Source organism: Brienomyrus brachyistius, unplaced genomic scaffold (assembly GCF_023856365.1).
Source record: "Brienomyrus brachyistius isolate T26 unplaced genomic scaffold, BBRACH_0.4 scaffold100, whole genome shotgun sequence".
Classification (NCBI taxonomy): Eukaryota; Metazoa; Chordata; class Actinopteri; order Osteoglossiformes; family Mormyridae; genus Brienomyrus; species Brienomyrus brachyistius.
The window spans coordinates 198,443-217,552 of NW_026042375.1; the positions used below are offsets into that span (position 1 = coordinate 198,443).

The window sequence follows — 19,110 nt, forward strand, 5'->3', positions numbered from 1 at the left end:
GAGTATTTATTAATTACAAATTGCAGTAATTCTCTGGAATAGCATTATCACAAAGCATGTTTACCCAATGTTTCCTTCATTTGTTGATGGAGCCGAGCCGTTTATGATCTCATGAGAAGCATAAACACATGTGGAACGAATAAGCAGGAGCAGATAAAGGGTAGAGGAGCGATATCATCATTACACAAAGCATGATGTCAGCACTGGAGCAGGTCTGCGACCCGCCAGCAAACTGCGGACATAGAGAGGAGTGGGTATGGGAGCAGGCCTGCAACCCAAAGTGTAAAATGCCGAGGGAGAGAGGAGCGTGTAGGGGAGCAGACCCCAGCGGGATCATCATTACACAAAGCATGACGCCAGCACTGGAGCAGGCCTGCAACCCACCAGCGAACCACCGAGGGAGAGAGGAGCGGGTTCAGGAGCAGACCTGAAACTCGCCAGCAAAGCACAGAGGGAGAGAGAAGTAGGTCCCGGAGCAGGTCCCAGCAGGATCATCATTACATAAATCATGATGCCAGCACTGGAGCAGGCTTGCGACCCACCAGTGAACTGCCGAGGGAGAGAGGAGCGGGTATGGGAGGAGGCCGGCAACCCGCCAGTGAAATGCCGAGGGAGAGAGGAACGGGTATGGGAGCAGGCCTGCAACCCACCAGCTAACTGCCGAGGAAGAGAGGAGCGGGTATGACAGCAGGCCTGCGACCCACCAGTGAACCGCCGAGGGAGAGAGGAGCAGGTACGGAAGCAGGCCTCAACGGGATCATCACTACACAAAGCATGAGGTCAGCACTGGATCAGGCCTGTGACCCACCAGCAAAGGGCAGAGGGAGAGAGGAGCAGGTACAGAAGCAGGTCCGAGCGGGATCATCATTACACAAAGCATGACACCAGCATTGGAGCAAGCCTGTGACTCTCCAGTGAAACACAGAGGGAGAGAGGAGCAGGTATGGGAGCAGGCCGGCGACTCGCCAGTGAAATGCCGAGGGAGAGAGAAACGAGTATGGGAGCAGGCCTGCGACCCACCAGCGAACCGCTGAGGGAGAGAGGAGAGGGTATGGGAGCAGGCCTGCGACCCGCCAGTGAAACGCAGAGGGAGAGAGGAGCGGGTATGGGAGCAGGCCTGCGACCCGCCAGTGAAACGCAGAGGGAGAGAGGAGCGGGTATGGGAGCAGGGCTGTGACCCGCCAGTGAAACGGCGAGAGAGAGAGAGGAGCGGGTATGGGAGCAGTCCTGTGACCCGCCAGCAAACCGCCGAGGGAGAGAGGAGCGGGTATGGGAGCAGGCCTGCAACCCGCCAGTGAAACGCAGAGGGAGAGAGGAGCGCGTATGGGAGCGGACCCCAGTGGGATCATCATTACACAAAGCATGATGTCATCACTGGACCAGGCCTGGAGTTGGCCATGGGAAACGCTGCCCCGGAGGACCGTGGCCAGCTGCGCAGACCTGCTGTGGGCACTGCTGAACCAGGCTGCTGATCTAAATGGACCAGGCTACTAATCTACCTGGACCTGATCCACTTGGAACATTCAAACGTGTTTGTGACACTTGATTTTGTCACATTAATTATGATCTTAAGACAGATATGAAATCAGCAGAACTGTTTATCCCTACAAAATCGACAGTACAGTCAATGTATCAAGGTCACTGCAATTTGCTGGTACGCGCCAGAAATTTCTTTCAAACAGTTCGTCATGGGACACTGGTCACTGGGCCCACACAGGCATCTGCTTGCCAAAATGGACTCGGCCCGCATCTTCTGATGAGTCAGAATCCTGATTGTTGTAAAGCTAAATAAGGTAAAAACTGTGCAATACCATGCAAAAGCTTCATAAATGTACCACAGAGAAACATCAATAATAATTACAGAAATCAATGGTGCAGCAAAGCAGATTTTCGATTAACAGCGATTTTAGAATCAGCACTTTTCTACGACCCTGGAGGAGCCAGAAAGCCTGAACAATTGAATCACTGCAGCCTTTCACGCTGTAAACGGCTCACGGGGCCACAGAAAACCCAGCAGATTATTCCGCCTCGACAGCAGCTTCACTGCTGGGCTCTTCAGAACAAAACATCTGTGACCCTGGAACTGGGGGAATCGGAAGGTTCCAAATCATTCCAACAACATAAGAGAACAGGATTCCACAGTCATGCTGTAACAATTTCTAGATAGACTTTTGCAATGATATTTCTAAAGGGGAGAGCAGAAGCATCTTCCAAAATTATTTCAATGCACTTGATGTATCACATATAAGTTATGTTAATAAGTAAAAAATATTGTTTCATTGTTGAAATTCCACACGATTCTTTGTTTTCATTTGTGTGCAAACAGAACTTCTTTTCATGACAAACACCTTATTCTAAATACCCACCTGAACACTGGGGGGGGGGGGGGGGGGGGGGGTCGAGTGGCTCAAATCCTGTGGCCAGCAGAGTTATTTCAGAGTTGGGCCCCTGATCGAGGCCCTTAACCCCCCCCCCCCGCCCACAGCTAAAACTTAAAAAAAGTCTACAGAACGATTATACTTCATTGATCCCCATGGGGAATTTCTCTTTTCGCCCATCCCATCATGTTCTCCATAGATGAGAGCTTGGCCATGGAGGGTGGCCAGCCACAGCAGCACCCAGGGGGCTGGGGGTTAAGGGCCTTGCTCATGTGCCCAGAAACATGCTGAGACTGGGCTTGAACCACTAACCGTCCAATCACAGGCGCAGAGCCCTAACCCACTGAGCCACACACATCAGATAAAGCGGAAAAACATTATACAGACTCCCACAGTGAAGCGCATTGACTGAATGACAGATATGCACAGCAATGGGTACAAATGGAGGTCCCTGAAGGGCTCTGTGACAGCTGTCAGCAAATGAGCAATTAGCACACATGTGGAACAAACAACGTCCATGATATAAAACAGAAGGGCAGAGGCACCATGCAATAGTGTGTGAAAAGAAAAGGGAATTCCCTCAGTGACTGTGTGTAAACATTGACTTACAGTCCATTCGGAGTGGTGATTTGTGGGAAATGGCCCTTTGGAAGTGATGAGAACATCTGCTGGGATGGAAGCACAAACGTGTGTGTCGCCTTGGGAGGTGGCACATGCTTCATGTGGAAGCTAACTGCACCATCATGATGGTCGGTATAAGAATTAATGAAGCATCTATTGAGAGTCATAAGGCATTATAGTGTCGATTATAATACTTAATAAGCTCCAAGGAAACTCTCATCTATAATGCACTGTAGATACCTTCATAATGCATTATAATGGTGGGTATAAGCATTAAGGATGTTTTGTACTTAATTATGAAGGTATCTACTGTATAGTGCATTATAGATCAGAGCTTCATGGGGCAGTGATAATGCATAATAAACATGCCTATAATTTGTTATGCCTTTTTATAAATAATTATAGTCATTTTTAACGCATTATGAATGCATTATTAAGTGTTATGAATGTGTTCATTGGTTATTATAGACGTGGCATTCATAGAACTGTTATCAAAAAATTATTATGTAAAAAATATTGGTGTCTCATTGAAGCTGTCCCCTGCCTTGTGCTTCATGGGATAGGTACCAGACCCCCATAATTATACACTTGATAATTGCAATGGATGGATGGATGGATGGATGGATGGATGGATGGATGGATGGATGGATGGATGGAGCAAAAGGCATTTAGTGAATCAGAAGAGTTGTTTAACTGTAGGAGGACACTTAACCCTGGCTAAGATGTTGGAAAAACTGAGTGTGTAGCAATAACTATTTAGGATTGAACTTCTCCATCTAAAACATGGCAACATCCTGGATGCAAACATCACACGCAGCTTGAATTGTTGCATCACTAATGCTGTTTGCTGTTTGGGGGAAAAGCGCTCAGCTTGCCATGGAAATATGTGATCGATGGTTTATTCAGTAACAAAAGCAAAATGATGGCGATCGTTTCCACCTTGTTGCAGCTGCTGTTTAGTTCTGGCACACAGATTCCGGCCCGACAAAAACAGCCTCTCAGGAAGCTGGTTCCCCTTTTCCCATCAGAAGAAAAACAGCGGAGCATAATTAACAGAGACACAGGGGATGGCCATGGAAAATGTTAGCGAGATCGCTGCACAGCTCGGACTCACAGCAAAGGGCTGGGGATAACGTAATCTCTCCCCAGCGATTAGTCAGACAAGCGGTAAGACACGGGGGTCTTGGCAAACACGCATGTGTTTGTGTGTTTTCTGGTAGGTCTTTCCTGGGCATTACAGAACACGGATAATCCTTTAAATGAGATTTATTGTTAGATGGAAATTGTGGGGCTGAAGGGTAGATGTGAAAAAGAGATTAGCAATGTATGCAACAAAATGTCAAGATAACTGTATAAATATTATCTTTTTACACTATATATATGGGAGTATATATTCTGTTATATAATGTATAATTTATTCGTTCATTAATCTGTTAGAATTTGAGCAACCAGCTCAGCGCATGTCATCCCTTCATACATCTCCAGAGTCCCCAATGGAATTTGTCACTAATGTGCTTAAACATCAGGCTTTGGATCTCATCCAGCCTGGGGGGGGGGGGTGGGTTTAGGCAGAAATAATGTCCCACCCTAGAACCCTCAATGGTCTTCTTTTTAGCCTGGCCTCTGCAGCAGAGCAGAGAGGATTATGAGGGTTTATGAGGATGCAGTGCTTGCGGGAACACAGTGCATGACATGGAATCAGCTCCACAAGCCTCTGTGCTCAGGAGAAAAGATTCAGTGCCCTCACACTCAGACCCCAACAGAATGGAACATTCCGCAATGAAACGGCAGTGCCCTGGCAGTGCGATTCATCAGCTGGAGCAGTCGAGAACGGAGCACAGAGCACTGCACCTTCTGATCACTGTCCCGCTCCAGGCTGAGCTCCGGAAAACACGGTTTGGTCACATCGCATCCCGCTGCAAAGGGGAGGCCATGCATATTAAAACTGACACGCTCTTCCTGGGCGTGCGATGAAGGCAGGGCTGCTGACCCTCAGAGGAAGGGTCTGTGAGGAGAGAGGATCCGATAGGCACACGGCTTCATTCGAGGAGGAGAACGAGACTCAGAGGACGAGAGAGGGAGGGAGAGCCAGAGGAACCTTTCAGAGAGAGAGAGAAAGAGAGAGAGAGGGAGAGAGAGAGAGATTGTCACTTCATTAAGGAGGCCCGGTACCAGCTGCAGGTAGGAGGCTCAGATTTTTGTTCCTTTTTACTGGGACGCTTAAGGTGGGGAATGACCCTGCGATTTTGGAGGTAAACCTGGTGCTCTAAGGTAATAAACTATACCTGTTCTATAAAATGGGTCGGCCAGCACACTGTCCTTCCAGTGTGGCTGCGCTGCGCTCGGCGCTTCATGCACATGCCGTTTCATCTGAGTAATATTATCTGAAAGTTAAAAGACCAAATTTAGTGGTTTTTCGATGAGTTTTTGAACTGCTTTCCTTTTAAAGCATACAGAGAAACACAGACACCCACAGCACTAAAACGTCTCCCAACATGATTTGTTTTAGCCGGGATTTAACTTTGCCACAAGAATTCATAGTGCTCACCGATCCGACTCCGTTCTTGATGGGATGCTTTTGCGTATCAGGAATCAGACGGTCAGCTGCCTCACCGAGACCCACAACAAACACCGTCATACTTTTACAATCCTATAATCTATTCCACTTTCCCGAGACTTAATGAAGTGTGATGGCAGGGATGTAAGATTCAGCTGTAAACAGAATGAAATGGAATGAAGATGCGGACGCTGACTTTTCCATTGTCCTTCACATTTACACACCTTTACTACTGATATTTATACAGCACCGTTGAAGGATGAGGTCTCAGGATTTTTCACATTAGGGTGTATATTGCTGTATGAATGTATATAGCTATGTATGTACGAAGCGAAAGCATCTGTTTAGCATATGTGTAATAGAAATCAACAGGCAGACTTATCAATGAGCAGTTCATACATGACCTGTATTATTTGTATTACAACGATAATCAGGGGTTGGGCGGCTGCTTTGCTTATCAGATTATTGCTATAAATAATTGTTTTTTGGTAACATTTTACTTGAGGGGGCACAATGTAATTATACTCTCTTACTTAATGTATCAATTAACCAAAAACTAAGTGTTAGTTACATACTGATCCCATGTTCATTCATCATTAATCAATCATGTGTTTCATGCAGAAATGTTCATAAATGTTACTGTGTCTTTCCACTGAGATTTAAAACATCAGCCCTCCTGTTTCATATCTGTAATGTTCATCTGTTGTATTACACTGATTCGCTGATGGAAACCATATACAGATACCTGATGTATAACGACAGAATCCCCCACAATGTTTGCATAGAGGATTCATAAGCAGCCTGTTATTACCAAAATCTACTGAAACCCAAGATGTTTTCATTTAACTGGATGTCCGGCTCTGCCAGTTCACTATGGCTCTGCTGTAGTATATTAGAGCAATGGAAAAATCCACTCTGCAGACATACTTTGGATCTCATGCAGGGAAAAAAAGTCAAATAGCAGCCAAAGAATGTGATCAGTTTGGGCTGAAGTCAGACCTGCCTTTCTTATTCGTTTTCAAGGGCATGTAACCTGATTTTTCTCTCATGAAAAAGTCTTTGTATCATAAGACATTTACCAGATATTACAAAATCTAAACTTCTCGCCCTTACATTTAACAAACAAAAACAAAAGCTACGAAAGGAAGCTTTGTTTGCTAGGTTATAAGTAGCAGTACGTTTGTTTTTATAAAAAAAAACAGCAATCTGATCTATTACATCCTCATGATGCAAAGTATGTAATGTGTAATTCCTGGAGCACAGAGTCACCACGTTTCATTGTCCGAGATGCTTTTTAGCTACTCTGTATTGCTTGAGGTTCCTTGGCACGCAGACACACACAGACACACGCACACACCCACTGACGTACACACAAGCGCATGCCACAGGAATAAACAAGCCCTCCAATCCTCAGCCTCGATGCCTTCCTGACAAGGCAGCTGTCGCTCAGCCAGCGAGCCAGAGCCAAACATCTGCAGATCATCCCGTCCCACCCCTCCTAGGCCGCCACAACCCTGGCTTTGTGTGAAACCCACTGATGCACAAATATCTCCTCTGCAGTTGCTTTTATTAAGATATTAATATGTGCTTGAGCTCCATCATTCAGCTACAGAATGACAGTGGTTCTTTTCAGCCCAGCACCATTCAGATTTTCTTCTGTAGATGGGAATCGCATCCAGGGTGCAGGTTTGTCTTCCGTGGTGCCTGGGAGAAATCTCAGGCCCCCTCTATAAAGGATGGATGATGGATGGATGGATGGATGACTGTCTGCTATAGCTTTACAACTGCAAATTTATGGAGGTAGGATGGAAAAACATTTGACCCAGTTACTCCTAGTAGAGAATGAGTAAAAGTTAAGTGTGGCAGCTAACAAGGGATGGGATTATCTATCATTCTTGGGCCAGACGTCTGAGGGAATGTCTGGGATCATCCATTGAGGAGAACATAAATGACCTCATAACTTCTGAATTGTCCATTTATCAGATGCTGAGAAACTCACAGCTAGCTAAACTGGCTAACAATGCCGGGCCCATTCCTTAGCATGACTAGAGATTAATTAAATGAGGGTCAGAACAGGGGCGTAGGAACCAAGGAGACGTGTACCGTCTAGTATTTCATTTGGCTTCATTCAACCCCCTATAAATAGACCTTTGCCTTTATGTTATTAAGTTGTGTGTGTGTCCCCCCCCCCCACCCCGCCCCGCCAATGTCAAAGTCTCTCCTTCACTATTGGAAAGGATGACACATTTCTGGCAGGGACACTTATGCTTGCTGCTAATAGCAACGGGGGCCTTGTAAAGCTAACACAGTCTGAGCAGGCGACGCTACTGGACTTAAATCCCATAAAATCCTTGTAACACTGACTCGTTCTACGCAGCTTAGCAGCTGCTCACAAAGTTTTTACAGTCAAACTTGATATTTATTTAAGTTAACTATTTAAATTGTCAAGAATTTCTTAAATGTGACCCATCACCACGAAATGAGTCTTAAGTCGCACTGGAAGAAATACACCCATAAGACTCATTTCGCGGTGATGGGCCACAAATATTTGGATGTTTTTCCAGATTCAAGGTGTCAAGATAAGATGGCGACCTTTGTAAGAGTACAGGCTATGAGGAAGAGTGAGCAAACCCATCGGACTTGCGGGGTGATGCGGGGAAGTTAGGGGAGTAGAGACTTGTTTGCGGAGGACAGCAAAGACACCTTTAACAAAGACAATGAGGAAGGAAACCCGGAACTGTTGTGGGACCCACTGTAATGGGGCCCAGGTGCAGCAAATGAATGGGATCGTCACCTGATCTCGGTGCGGCCTGCAGCGTCCACACACTCCAAGTCTTGTGGCCTTGTTTTGGAAACACCGTTACTGTAGCTACAGCAGTTGGTCGCTGTGTCGGGTGCACAGAGAGGCCAGGCCTCATGTGGAATGAATCTTCCTGTCACATGCTGATCTATGGCCAATCAGATCGGCCTATTCAATGAATATTCAGCCCATGAAGCCACACCAGCAGTGGGATAATGACTGCCTCCAGTCTTATGATAAATCTGCTAACAACCCGGCCAGATGTGGACCTCCAGGGCTTGTCTGCACAGCTAGACTGGGACAGCAGCAGGAGGCCCCAGGAGGCACTATGCAGCCCCCGTTTTATGACTGAACCACCCCTCAACTACAATCAACTGCCGTATAAAACATATATGAAAACATTAAAGGCACTACATGTAATAAACCACTAGGATCAGCCTGAAGACCTAAGCTTGACTTCTTGAAATATGAACATCCAGTCACATAACATGGTGGCACATTTAGTCCTATAAAACACAAGAACTAAATTAGTATGTGAGTTTAATTACTGTAATTAAACATATTGTCATATATTCACTGAGTTTTCAAAGTGATAATCCTACAGTCGTGGCCATAAGTTTTGAGAATGACACAAGTACTGGTTTTCACTGTTTGCTGCTTCAGTGATTGTAGATCTTTTTCTCACATGTTTCTATGGTATACTGAAGTATAATTACAAGCATTTCATACGTGTCAAAGGCTTTTATTGACAATTACATTAAGTTTATGCAATATTTTCAGCGTTGGCCCTTTTTCAAACCTCTGCAATTCGCCCTGGCTGCTGTCAATCAACTTCTGGCCCAATTCCTGACTGATGGCAGCCCATTCTTGCATAATCAATGCTTGGAGTTTGGAGGATTGACCACAAGTTCTCAATGGGATTTAGGTCTGGGGAGTTTCCTGGTCATGGACCCAAAATGTTTTTTTTTCCCTGAGCCACTTAGTTATTACTTTTGCCTTAAGACATTGTGCTCCATCATGCCAGAAAAGGCATCATTTGTCACCAAACTGTTCTTGGATGGTTTTGCGAAGTTGCTCTCGGAGGATGTTTTGGTACCATTCTTCATTCATGGCTGCGTGTGAATGAGCCCACTCCCTTGGCTGAGAAGCACATGAATGTTCTCAGGATGCTTTAGTGTTGGCATGACACAGGACTGATGGTAGCACTCCCCTTTTCTTCTCCAGACAATCTTTCTTCCGGATGCCCCAAACAAATGTAAGGGGACCCTCAGAGAAAATTACTTTACCCCTGTCCTCTGCAGTCCAGTCCCTGTACCTTTTTCAGAATATCAGTCTGTCCCTGATGTTTTTCTTGGATAGAAGTGGCTTCTTTGCCGCCCTTCTTGACACCAGGCCATCCTCCAAAAGCCTTCGCCTCATTGTGCCTGCAGATGCAGTCACACCTGCCTGCTGCTGTTCCTTAGCAAGCTCTGCACTGGTGGTGCCCTGATCCTGCAGTTGAATCAACCTTAGGAGACGGTCCTGGTGCTTGCTGGACTGTTTTGGGCACCATGAAGCCTTCTTCACAACAATTGAAACTCTCTCCATTAAGTTCTTGATGATCTGATAAATGGTTGATTTAGATGCCTATGAAGCCCTTTTTGCACATTTTCCTTGCCGGTAACCATGATTAACAGAGGAAGAATAATGATTCCAAGCAACACCCTCCTTATAAAGCATTCAGTCTGCTATTCTAACTCAATCAGCATGACAGAGTGATCTCCAGCCTTGTCCTCGTCGACACTCTCTCCTGTGTTAATGAGAGAATCACTGAAATGATGTCAGCATGTCCTTTTGTGGCAGGGCTGAAATGCAGTGGAAATGTTTTTTTTTGGAGTAAGTTCATTTTCATGGCAAAGAGGGACTTTGCAATTAACTGCAATTCATCTGATCACTCTTCATAACATTCTGGAGTTTATGCAAACTGCATCATAAAAAGTGAGGCGGCAGACTTCGTCAAAATTAATATTTGTGTCATTCTCAAAACTTTTGGCCAGCGTAGTATAGTAGTCTAGCCGCGGTACTAGCAATGCTGAAATTGGTCGCTAGGTGGCACTTGTGCACCAACCGAAACTCGGCAAAGGCGCGTTTATGATGACGGACTTTCAAACTCTGGCAGTAAATTTCATGCCACTGAAAGTAAGATGGTGCATATGAAGTAAGCAAATACCTCAACAAGATTTAGTCAGTATTTGCTTTTTGTCAAATCAGTGTGAGAATTGCATCATATCTAACATACTACAAATGAAATGTCATGCAAAATATTTTCTTCAGAAGTGATTAGGGTGACTGTAAGGTCGATCTCCTCTGTGTATTAAAAAAATATATATTAAAGATATTTATGTCTGGTGTTAAGTTCAAATCAAGCACATTTAAAGGTATTTATACATTCTCATTTTGTTTGACTGTAGTGCACAGAATCACAAAGAGGGGGCAGCTCACAACAGACTCGACCAGGTTTTCAGACTCTTGCTTGCTGTTATTTGAACGAAGATTTAGTTGCCTTGGTGTGCAATGTTGCATCTGATAATAAAATATTTTCAGCGTGTGACGTAGGAGGAGTAGGAGGAGAAATCTCACCTGTTTTTTTCCTTTCCACTAGGACTAGGACCATGAAGGCTGGGTTTGGATATTATCTTCTTCTAATCTTCTTGCTTCTTAGTGCAGTCTGGGCTCAGAGGCAGCCACGACCACGACCAAGGCCAAGACCAAGTCCAACCAGAAAGCCAGTGCCCAGTGCTACCAGAAGGCCAGTGCCCAGTGCTACCAGAAGGCCGGTGCCTAGTGCTACCAGAAGGCCTGTTATCCCTGAGGTTGAGCCCTCAGAACCTACAGACTTTCCACCTCCAATTCTGGGCCCACCATCTATTTTCCCAGATTGTCCCCAGGAGTGCTTTTGCCATCCCTCTTACCCCGAATCGCTGAACTGTGAAAACCGGAACATTCGTCAAATTCCCTTAATCCCATTCCGCGTACAATACCTCTACCTCCAAAACAACTATATCGACGAGGTGACATCCGAGCCATTCAAAAATGCCACCGAGCTCAAATGGGTCAACCTGGATAACAACCGTATCCGCAGGGTGGAGCGGCAAGTCTTTGAAAAGCTCCCCAACCTTCTGTATCTGTACATGGACAAGAACAACCTAAAGGAGGTTCCCAACAACCTACCAACGAGCCTAGAGCAGCTGCGCCTCAGCCACAACCAGATCACTAAAATCCCGACTGGCATCTTCAACAAGATGGACCACCTGGTTTTGCTTGATCTGCACCATAACAAGTTGAGCGACAGTGACCTTGGCAAGAATGTCTTCAAGGGCTTGAGGAACCTAGTGCAGCTCAACCTGGCCCACAACATCCTACGGAAGATGCCCAGTAATGTTCCCCAAAATATCTACCAGCTATTCCTGGACAGAAACAACATCGAGGACATCCCTATGGATTACTTCAAGGATTTCCATAACCTAGCCTTCGTCCGGCTTAACTTCAACCAGCTGAGTGACCGAGGCATCCCCAAGAGGGTCTTCAACGTGTCCAGTCTCCTGGATCTGCATCTGGCCCACAACAAGTTGAACTCCGTGCCCACTTTCAACATGCATTTGGAACATCTGTACCTGAACGACAACAACATTGAAAGTAAGTCAAATCATACTATTACTACACAAGATATATAACTTACCTGATGAACCACACAACTGTGGCAGTCACATTTCTGACAAATGTAATTATTGTTTATTATTCATTAATGTGGACAAAATCTACGCTGTGCATTTTGGAGAATATTTGAGCTGGCCGAACTTCTCATACTAGCTGCATGGGCTATTGCGTAAATGCATGTTAAGTAGGAATTTCAGTCTTTATCGGTCCAAACATAAATCACGGAAGTACGATTTCCCAACCAGGCATTTTTGTGTACTATCCCATGTCTTTCTTTCAGTGATTAATGGTACGGAGCTCTGCCCATTTCCTGTGATGTCCACTGAGCTGCATGACGAGAGCTTACTTCCCAAGCTGAGGTACCTGAGGCTGGATGGAAACCATGTGAGTCCCCCCATCCCCCTGGACGTGATCATGTGCTTCAGGAACCTCAAATCAATCGTCATGTAGGGCGCCCCCTAGCCCCCGCAATATGGCATCGACACACCAATAGTCAGAAACCAGTCAGGTTTCCTTCTTGCTGTACTGGGTCTGTGGACGGAGCTTGAGACTTTCAAGAGGAGAGCACCAAACCAGAAGAGGGGCATATTTCTGTGCTAAAAGCAGGAATCTCTCTTGCTAAATTACTCACTATCAAAGCACAAATTGTATTATTTAGATATTAAAAAACTAAACTGAATTTCCTGTTACTTTTTTATTGAGCATGGGTGTACTTTCAGATACAATATTACTTGTTTCTCTACATTTCGTTTTTGTAATGATGATGGTAATAAAAAAATTGGTGCAATAGACCTAAAAATAAAGGTACATTAACTGACATACTGTAAACATACAAAGTAGTTACGGCGACCGGCTGATTTGTACATATTCCTGATCTGTAAAGGCAAACTAAGGACAGAAATCCTGACTTGAAACCAAAAAAACAGAAAATGGAGAAAATCCTAATATATTTAAGCAGTTGGGTCAGAAATACATAAACACACGTGACTACCATGTAGTTGAAATGTCCTCAATGTACCTGTGTTTTTAAGGTACTTTGTGTAAAAAAAAGAACAAAAAAAAAACATTTTTATCCTTGTTTTGTAAAAATAAGCTCTGTACAAATGAAATGTGTAATTCAGTTCCACATTTGCGAATACAATCTTGTCACTTTTTGGCATCTGTTAGATCTGTATCTGTACCTTTGTAAACAATAAAAAATTAAATTTGATGTGAATTTTTGATGACTGAAACCTAAGTGATTCATGAGAAGTCCGGAGCCTATCCTGGAAGCAATGGGCACGAGGCAGGGAACAACCCAGGATGGGGGGCCAGCCTGTCGCAGGGCACATTCACACACCATTCACTCACACACAGGGACGGATTACGGACCCGGCCAGCGGGGCCGCTGCCCAGGGGCCCTTGGGGTGCAGGGGGCCTACATTCTTTGATCCTCTGCCTACAAGGGCCCCTGACCCTATAGGGAGGGCGTTTGGCTGCCAAGGGCCCTTGAATTGTGGTGGTTGTGGTGGTGGTGGTGGTGGTGGGGGGGGCCTCGCGAACGTTTTGCCCAGGGGCCACACAACCCATAATCCGTCCCTGCTCACACATGCACACCTATTGGAAATTTAGCAACTCCAATTAGCCTCAGCATGTTTTTGGACTGTGGGGGGAAACCGGAGTACCCGGAGGAAACCCCACAACGACATGGGGAGAACATGCAAACAGACACACACACATAGTTAAGCCTCCAATATACAGGCACCTCCCTCTACTGGGCAGCTCTAGGCACGCGGATGTGCAACTTAATCTTACACAACCAGCAGCCGTGCAAAATCCATGGCTTCAAAAAGGAAGCGTAGTGTCACGTCCCTCCAAAAGAGGCTTGATATCATTAGAGAAATACGACAAGGAAAATCACAGTGAGCTGCTGCAGACCATTTTGGAGCGGCTAAGTCTACGGTAGGCGAGTGAAGGAAAAAAAAGAGAAACATGTGACAACTAGCGCTAATCCTGCATTAGCTAAGAAGCATTATATACTGTACATATATATATATACAGGCTTTAATAACACCTTCAGCTCTTCTGGGAAGGCTGTCCACAGGAGTGTGTTTATGGGAATTTTTGACCATTTGTGAGGTCAGGCACTGATTTTGGACGACAAGGCCTGTCTCACAGTCTCCTCTCTAATTCATCCCAAAGGTGTTCTATCGGGTTGAGGTCAGGGCTCTATGCAGGCCAGTCAGGTTCCTCCACACCAGACTCACTCATCCATATCTTTATGAACCTTGCTTTGTGCAGTGGTCAGCAATCATGTTCGAACAGGAAGGGGTCATCCCTAAACTGTTCCCATAAAGTTGGGAGCATGAAATTATCCAAAATAGCTTTGAATGCTGCAGCATTAAAAGTTCCTTTCACTGGAACTAAGGGGCCAAGGCCAACCCCTGAAAAACAACCTCACACCATAATCCCCCCTCCACCAAACTTTACACTTGGCACAAAGCAGTCAGGCAAGTACCGTCCTCCTGGCAACTGTCAAACCCAGATTCATCCACCAGGTTGCCAGACAGAGAAGCATGATTCGTCACTCCAGAGAACATGTCTCCACTGCTCTACAGTCCAGTGGTGGCATGCTTTACAGCACTGCATCCCACGCTTTGCATTGTACTTGCTCATGTACGGTTTGGATGCAGTTACTCGGCCATGGAAACCCATTCCATGAAGTTCTCTATGCACTGTTCTTCAGCTAATCTGAAGGCCACGTGAAGTTTGGAGATCTGTAGCTATTGACTCTGCAGACAGTTGGTGACTTCTGCACACTGTGTGCCTCAGCATGCATTGTCCCCACTCTGATTTTGCATGGCTTACCACTTCGTGGCGGAGTTGCTGTTGTTCCAAATTGCTTTCACTTTGCTATAATACCACGACTGTGGAATATTTAGTAGCGAGGAAATTTCACGAATGGACTTATTGCACAGGTGGCATCCTATCACGGTACCACGCTTGAATTCACTGGGAATGACCCATTCTTTCGCAAATGTCTGTAGAAGCAGTCTGCATGCCTAGGTGCCTGTTTTTATACACCTGTGGCTATGGAAGCAATTGGAACACCTGAATTCAATGATCTGGAGGGGTGTCCCAATACTTCTGGCAATATAGTGTATATTATACCTTTATTTCTTCCTTAATGCATCACAGTATGATTAGGACTGATTTTAGTGATTCTAGATTATTAATCAACTTTTACTTGTTAGCTTGCAACATTGCACTATAAGAATCAAATTGTATGACCAACTTCAAAACTCATATATATCCTCTACCTCTTTAGCCAAATAGCTACAGGGTCACGGTGTCTAATCTTACAGCAGACGGATCACACTACGGATGGAGTCAAGACCATCTAAACCGAGACCAAGTCATTTCCAAGACGAAATTGTATTAAGACCAAGACCAAGATAGGGCTAGTCCAACTCAAAATCAGAAACAGACTTTAAGTCTACATAACGCAACACACTATAAAATTAGCTAACATAAGTTATAGCTATGTCACCTCCTCGTCATTGTCCATCACAAGCAAAAACGAAACTTTAACTTACGAAAATCAATGTCACCATGTGCTGTCCCCTCAATCTAAAACAGTGGTTCTCAAACTCGGTCCTCGGGCCCCACTGCCCTGCCTGTTTTCCTGCTATCCCTGCCCCACACACAAGTCCCAGCTGTCTTTCAGCTTCTGATTGACTGAACACACCTGGTCCAGGTAATCAGCAGTGTGTGGGGCAGGGATAGCTGGAACACAAGCAGGGCAGTGGGGCCTGAGGACCGAGTTTGAGAACCACTGGTCTAACGTTACATTACATTCCTCCATATTACCTAAATTCACTAAATTAAGTAGAGTGCTAACTTACATTGGTAGCCTTAAATACAGTATACTAGACTTTAGATTAATGGGTTTATAAGATTTTTCTGATACAGAGACAGGTTGTTGACATTAGTTTGATAGCTACTCAATTTACCTTTCGTTATGCTTCCTCTCCAAGTGTGGGGTAACGTTGGAGGCTATCCTGGCCGACTCGCTGAGAGCTGTGTTTCAGAATCTGCACATCGCTGAATGTGTTTTCTTTGCAGTTACTTTGCAAATCTTTATAACTAATATAGACAAATTTAATGACAGAGGAACTAGCTGACATGTTGACTGGAATTCAGTTGGGGTGTCTGAGAGCCATGTGACGGTTAAGGGGTGTGAGGAAGGGTATATGGCCATTAAAAAAAAGAAACAAATTAAACATCTTTTCAAATAAAGACGCACCTTATTGACTGCATTTTACTATGAAGCAAGATGTTTTACACCCAATCACAGTACTGTGTTAACAGACAAATAGTAAGCTGTTGTAATAAATATTGAGGTGTTTTGATGAGTGGTCTTGACTGGTCTTGAAATAAAATCTGGAGTCCTCTGTGTCCGAGACCGAGACAAGACCGAGACAAAATAATATCACTTCCAAGGCAAGACCAAGACTGAAATAAGTGGTCTTGAGATTATAGAACATAAAACAGTATAATAGTGCAATAAACTAATAATTTCTACAGTATATAAAGTCAAAGTGGGGACCAAATGCAGCTAAACTTCTGAATTATGTTATGCTACTGTCAATATTTCAATAGTAACAAAGAGAACCTCAGCATTAGACCACAAGGGGAAAATATAGCAAAAAATTTCATGAAAAATCATGATATGACGTTAAATTCTAAACTGGGATCTATGTTAACAAACTAATGACAATTTGAGTCAAAAATGTAAACAGGTAAGTTTGAGACAATATACTGGTGACAGACACTTTCCAGAAGCGTAGTTATTTATCGCTGCAGCGATCCACAGAAGAATCATGGAACGATTCAAACCCACAAGTTCAGCAGTAGAATATTGTGCTGGATCATCATGTCTTGAAGTATCACATCTCAAGATGAAGTATCTTCAGGTTACCTCTAAAGTGTTTGATCTGTTCTGCCCGCTTTCTGTTCTCACTTTCCATTTTGACGCTTTCCAAAGGCCGGCCCATCGCAGTCTTTGTATAGTGAAAAAAAAAACATCTCCTGTTGATTTGTGCAGGGAAGCAAGTCGGTCAAAAGGGTTTTACGTCAATGGACTGCTGTGCTGAGCCGTTCCTGCACTTGATTGGTGACCTCGGATCATTAAGCAAAGTCTAAGCTAACTTTTCCATATCTATACTACTGACCTTTTCCTCTTCACCTGCCTCTACAAACACTTCGCTCTTCCTCATATATCTTCCTCTCCATCTCATTCAGCATAGAAACATGTCCTTTCCTCTTCATGTGGGAGACATGTGAAAGCTAGCAGGTGATGTTAGCATTGCATTTCATAATCCTGAACTGGGATCCTTACGCTACATATAATAACAGGGTTATGAAAAACTAAAAAGAGCCTTGCATTTTTTTCCCAGTGGATGTCAGTACTATAGCGCAGGCCTAGAGTGTGGAGGGCAGATTTAAAAGTCAATTTAAAAATATCAGTTTAAACACAGGTTATTTCGATCACATTTCTTACTTTGCCCAAATGCATATGGCCCGATTTTGTTAAAGGACTGACAAGCACGAGACTGGCATGGTGCTATCATGCGTGAGCAGAAACTTTTCCAAAACAATCCCGACCTGCAAACATTGGATGGATCGATCGATGAATTCAGGAAACTTGAGACGTCATAAAAAATTAGTTTTTAATGAGTTTGGCTATATGCAAGATTGAGCAAATGTTGCGGTAATACCGATAGCATTCTCACGCATCTTTCCCAACAGCACAAACTGGATGACCACAAACAAAGTAATGGGGATACTGGTTTCTGTGTTTCTCACAAGAACGTAAATTTGGGTATGAATGGTGGGGCAACTCCCCTACCAATATTGTGGGAGTACCGTGTGTGTTTTGGGGGACGGGGGATTCTGGGCTGTTGGCTCCTACCAGTGTTGACACAAAACCAGCGCTCTTGCCAGCTCCGGTCATACAAACATTTGGATAATGTTACCTCAACTGAGAATGTTGGATGTGTTTCCCTCATTTAGTATAACAGATCCAATAGGCAGCCTTGGTCTTACCGACTACTATCTGTCCAATGTTGGTGTAATTTACTGGGAAATCAAAATGTTCCCAAACTCCTGATTTAAGTGACATGAGAGGGTCTTTGAGTAACCAACACACAGCCACAATTAGCATAGTGTTTTCTGTGTTGAATGTAAACTTGTAAAATTAGGGTTTGCTCTTGTCAACAAATGTATTAATTTGTTTCATTGTGGGAACCGAAGCGAAAATGATGTAACCGAATGACACGCTACGCATACCTGTACCGTTACAGCCTTTGTGTGTACTTGTTGGCCTCAGATTCTCTTAGAAAAAAACGATTAAACTGGTAAACAAAAATGGATATAATATTGAATAGAGTTAAACATCACACATCAGGTTTGAGGGGGGGGCACCACACTTAGGATCTTCAAACTAAGTGACTATTGGAGTGGGCACCCAAAAAACGTCAAACCTGCCTCTGCATGGAGAGCATGATTTGTGCCGGTCATGTAATACATTTATTAAAGTAGCCAAGCAAATTTTACCCAATGTGAAAACAGGTCTCCCCCAGCTGTGAGTACTAAGTGATTACAGTATGTCTCACGAAGGTTTTTGAAATAATCGAAACTTTAAATTAGCAGTAGTAATTTGTAATATTGTGTCGCTTTCTTAATATTAAAACTTCCTATTCGCTTGCGGGAGGAAGGTGGCGAGACGTCGATGACAAAGAAATATTCACCGAAAGACGAAGGTGTAACTGAAACGTGTCGTGCTCCTTTTTCCGTTTTGGCACATTTACGGGGGCGCCGTTAGATTACGACAATACTTTTTATTATTCGCCAGTTAACGTATTCGAAGGAACTTCTGGGAAACCTGTGCTCGTTTAGTGGAACTTCCTCTGAGATGAAAATAATGGGCTTGCTGTCAGCCGATCTCACACACACCCAGGTCCGGGCTGCCCTGGAGCGACGCCAGCGCTGCTTAAAGGCACAGTTCACATTCCTCT

General features: G+C 44.4%; 1 protein-coding gene across 2 annotated transcripts; it reads left to right on the forward strand.

Annotated features, from left to right (window-relative positions):
• Window positions 1–4,794: 4,794 nt before the first annotated feature.
• LOC125727521 (proline/arginine-rich end leucine-rich repeat protein) lies at window positions 4,795–13,262 on the forward strand. 2 transcript variants are annotated; one of them, XM_049004319.1, is made up of 3 exons: window positions 4,795–5,270; window positions 10,998–12,031; window positions 12,333–13,262. In XM_049004319.1, exons 2-3 carry the CDS (start codon window positions 11,008–11,010, stop codon window positions 12,500–12,502), a joined length of 1,194 nt encoding a protein of 397 aa, XP_048860276.1. In that variant the 5' UTR covers window positions 4,795–5,270; window positions 10,998–11,007; the 3' UTR covers window positions 12,503–13,262. The 2 variants fall into 2 exon arrangements, with proteins under 2 accessions (XP_048860276.1, XP_048860275.1); XM_049004318.1 differs by having other exon boundaries at window positions 4,809–5,180.
• The last annotated feature ends 5,848 nt before the right edge of the window (window positions 13,263–19,110 follow it).

Excerpts from the sequence above, each read along its gene's own strand:
- LOC125727521 (XM_049004319.1), top strand. The coding sequence starts at position 11,008 with ATGAAGGCTGGGTTTGGATATTATCTTCTTCTAATCTTCTTGCTTCTT. Across the intron at positions 12,032-12,332 it reads GAACGACAACAACATTGAAA|TGATTAATGGTACGGAGCTC; the intron begins GTAAGTCAAATC and ends TCTTTCTTTCAG.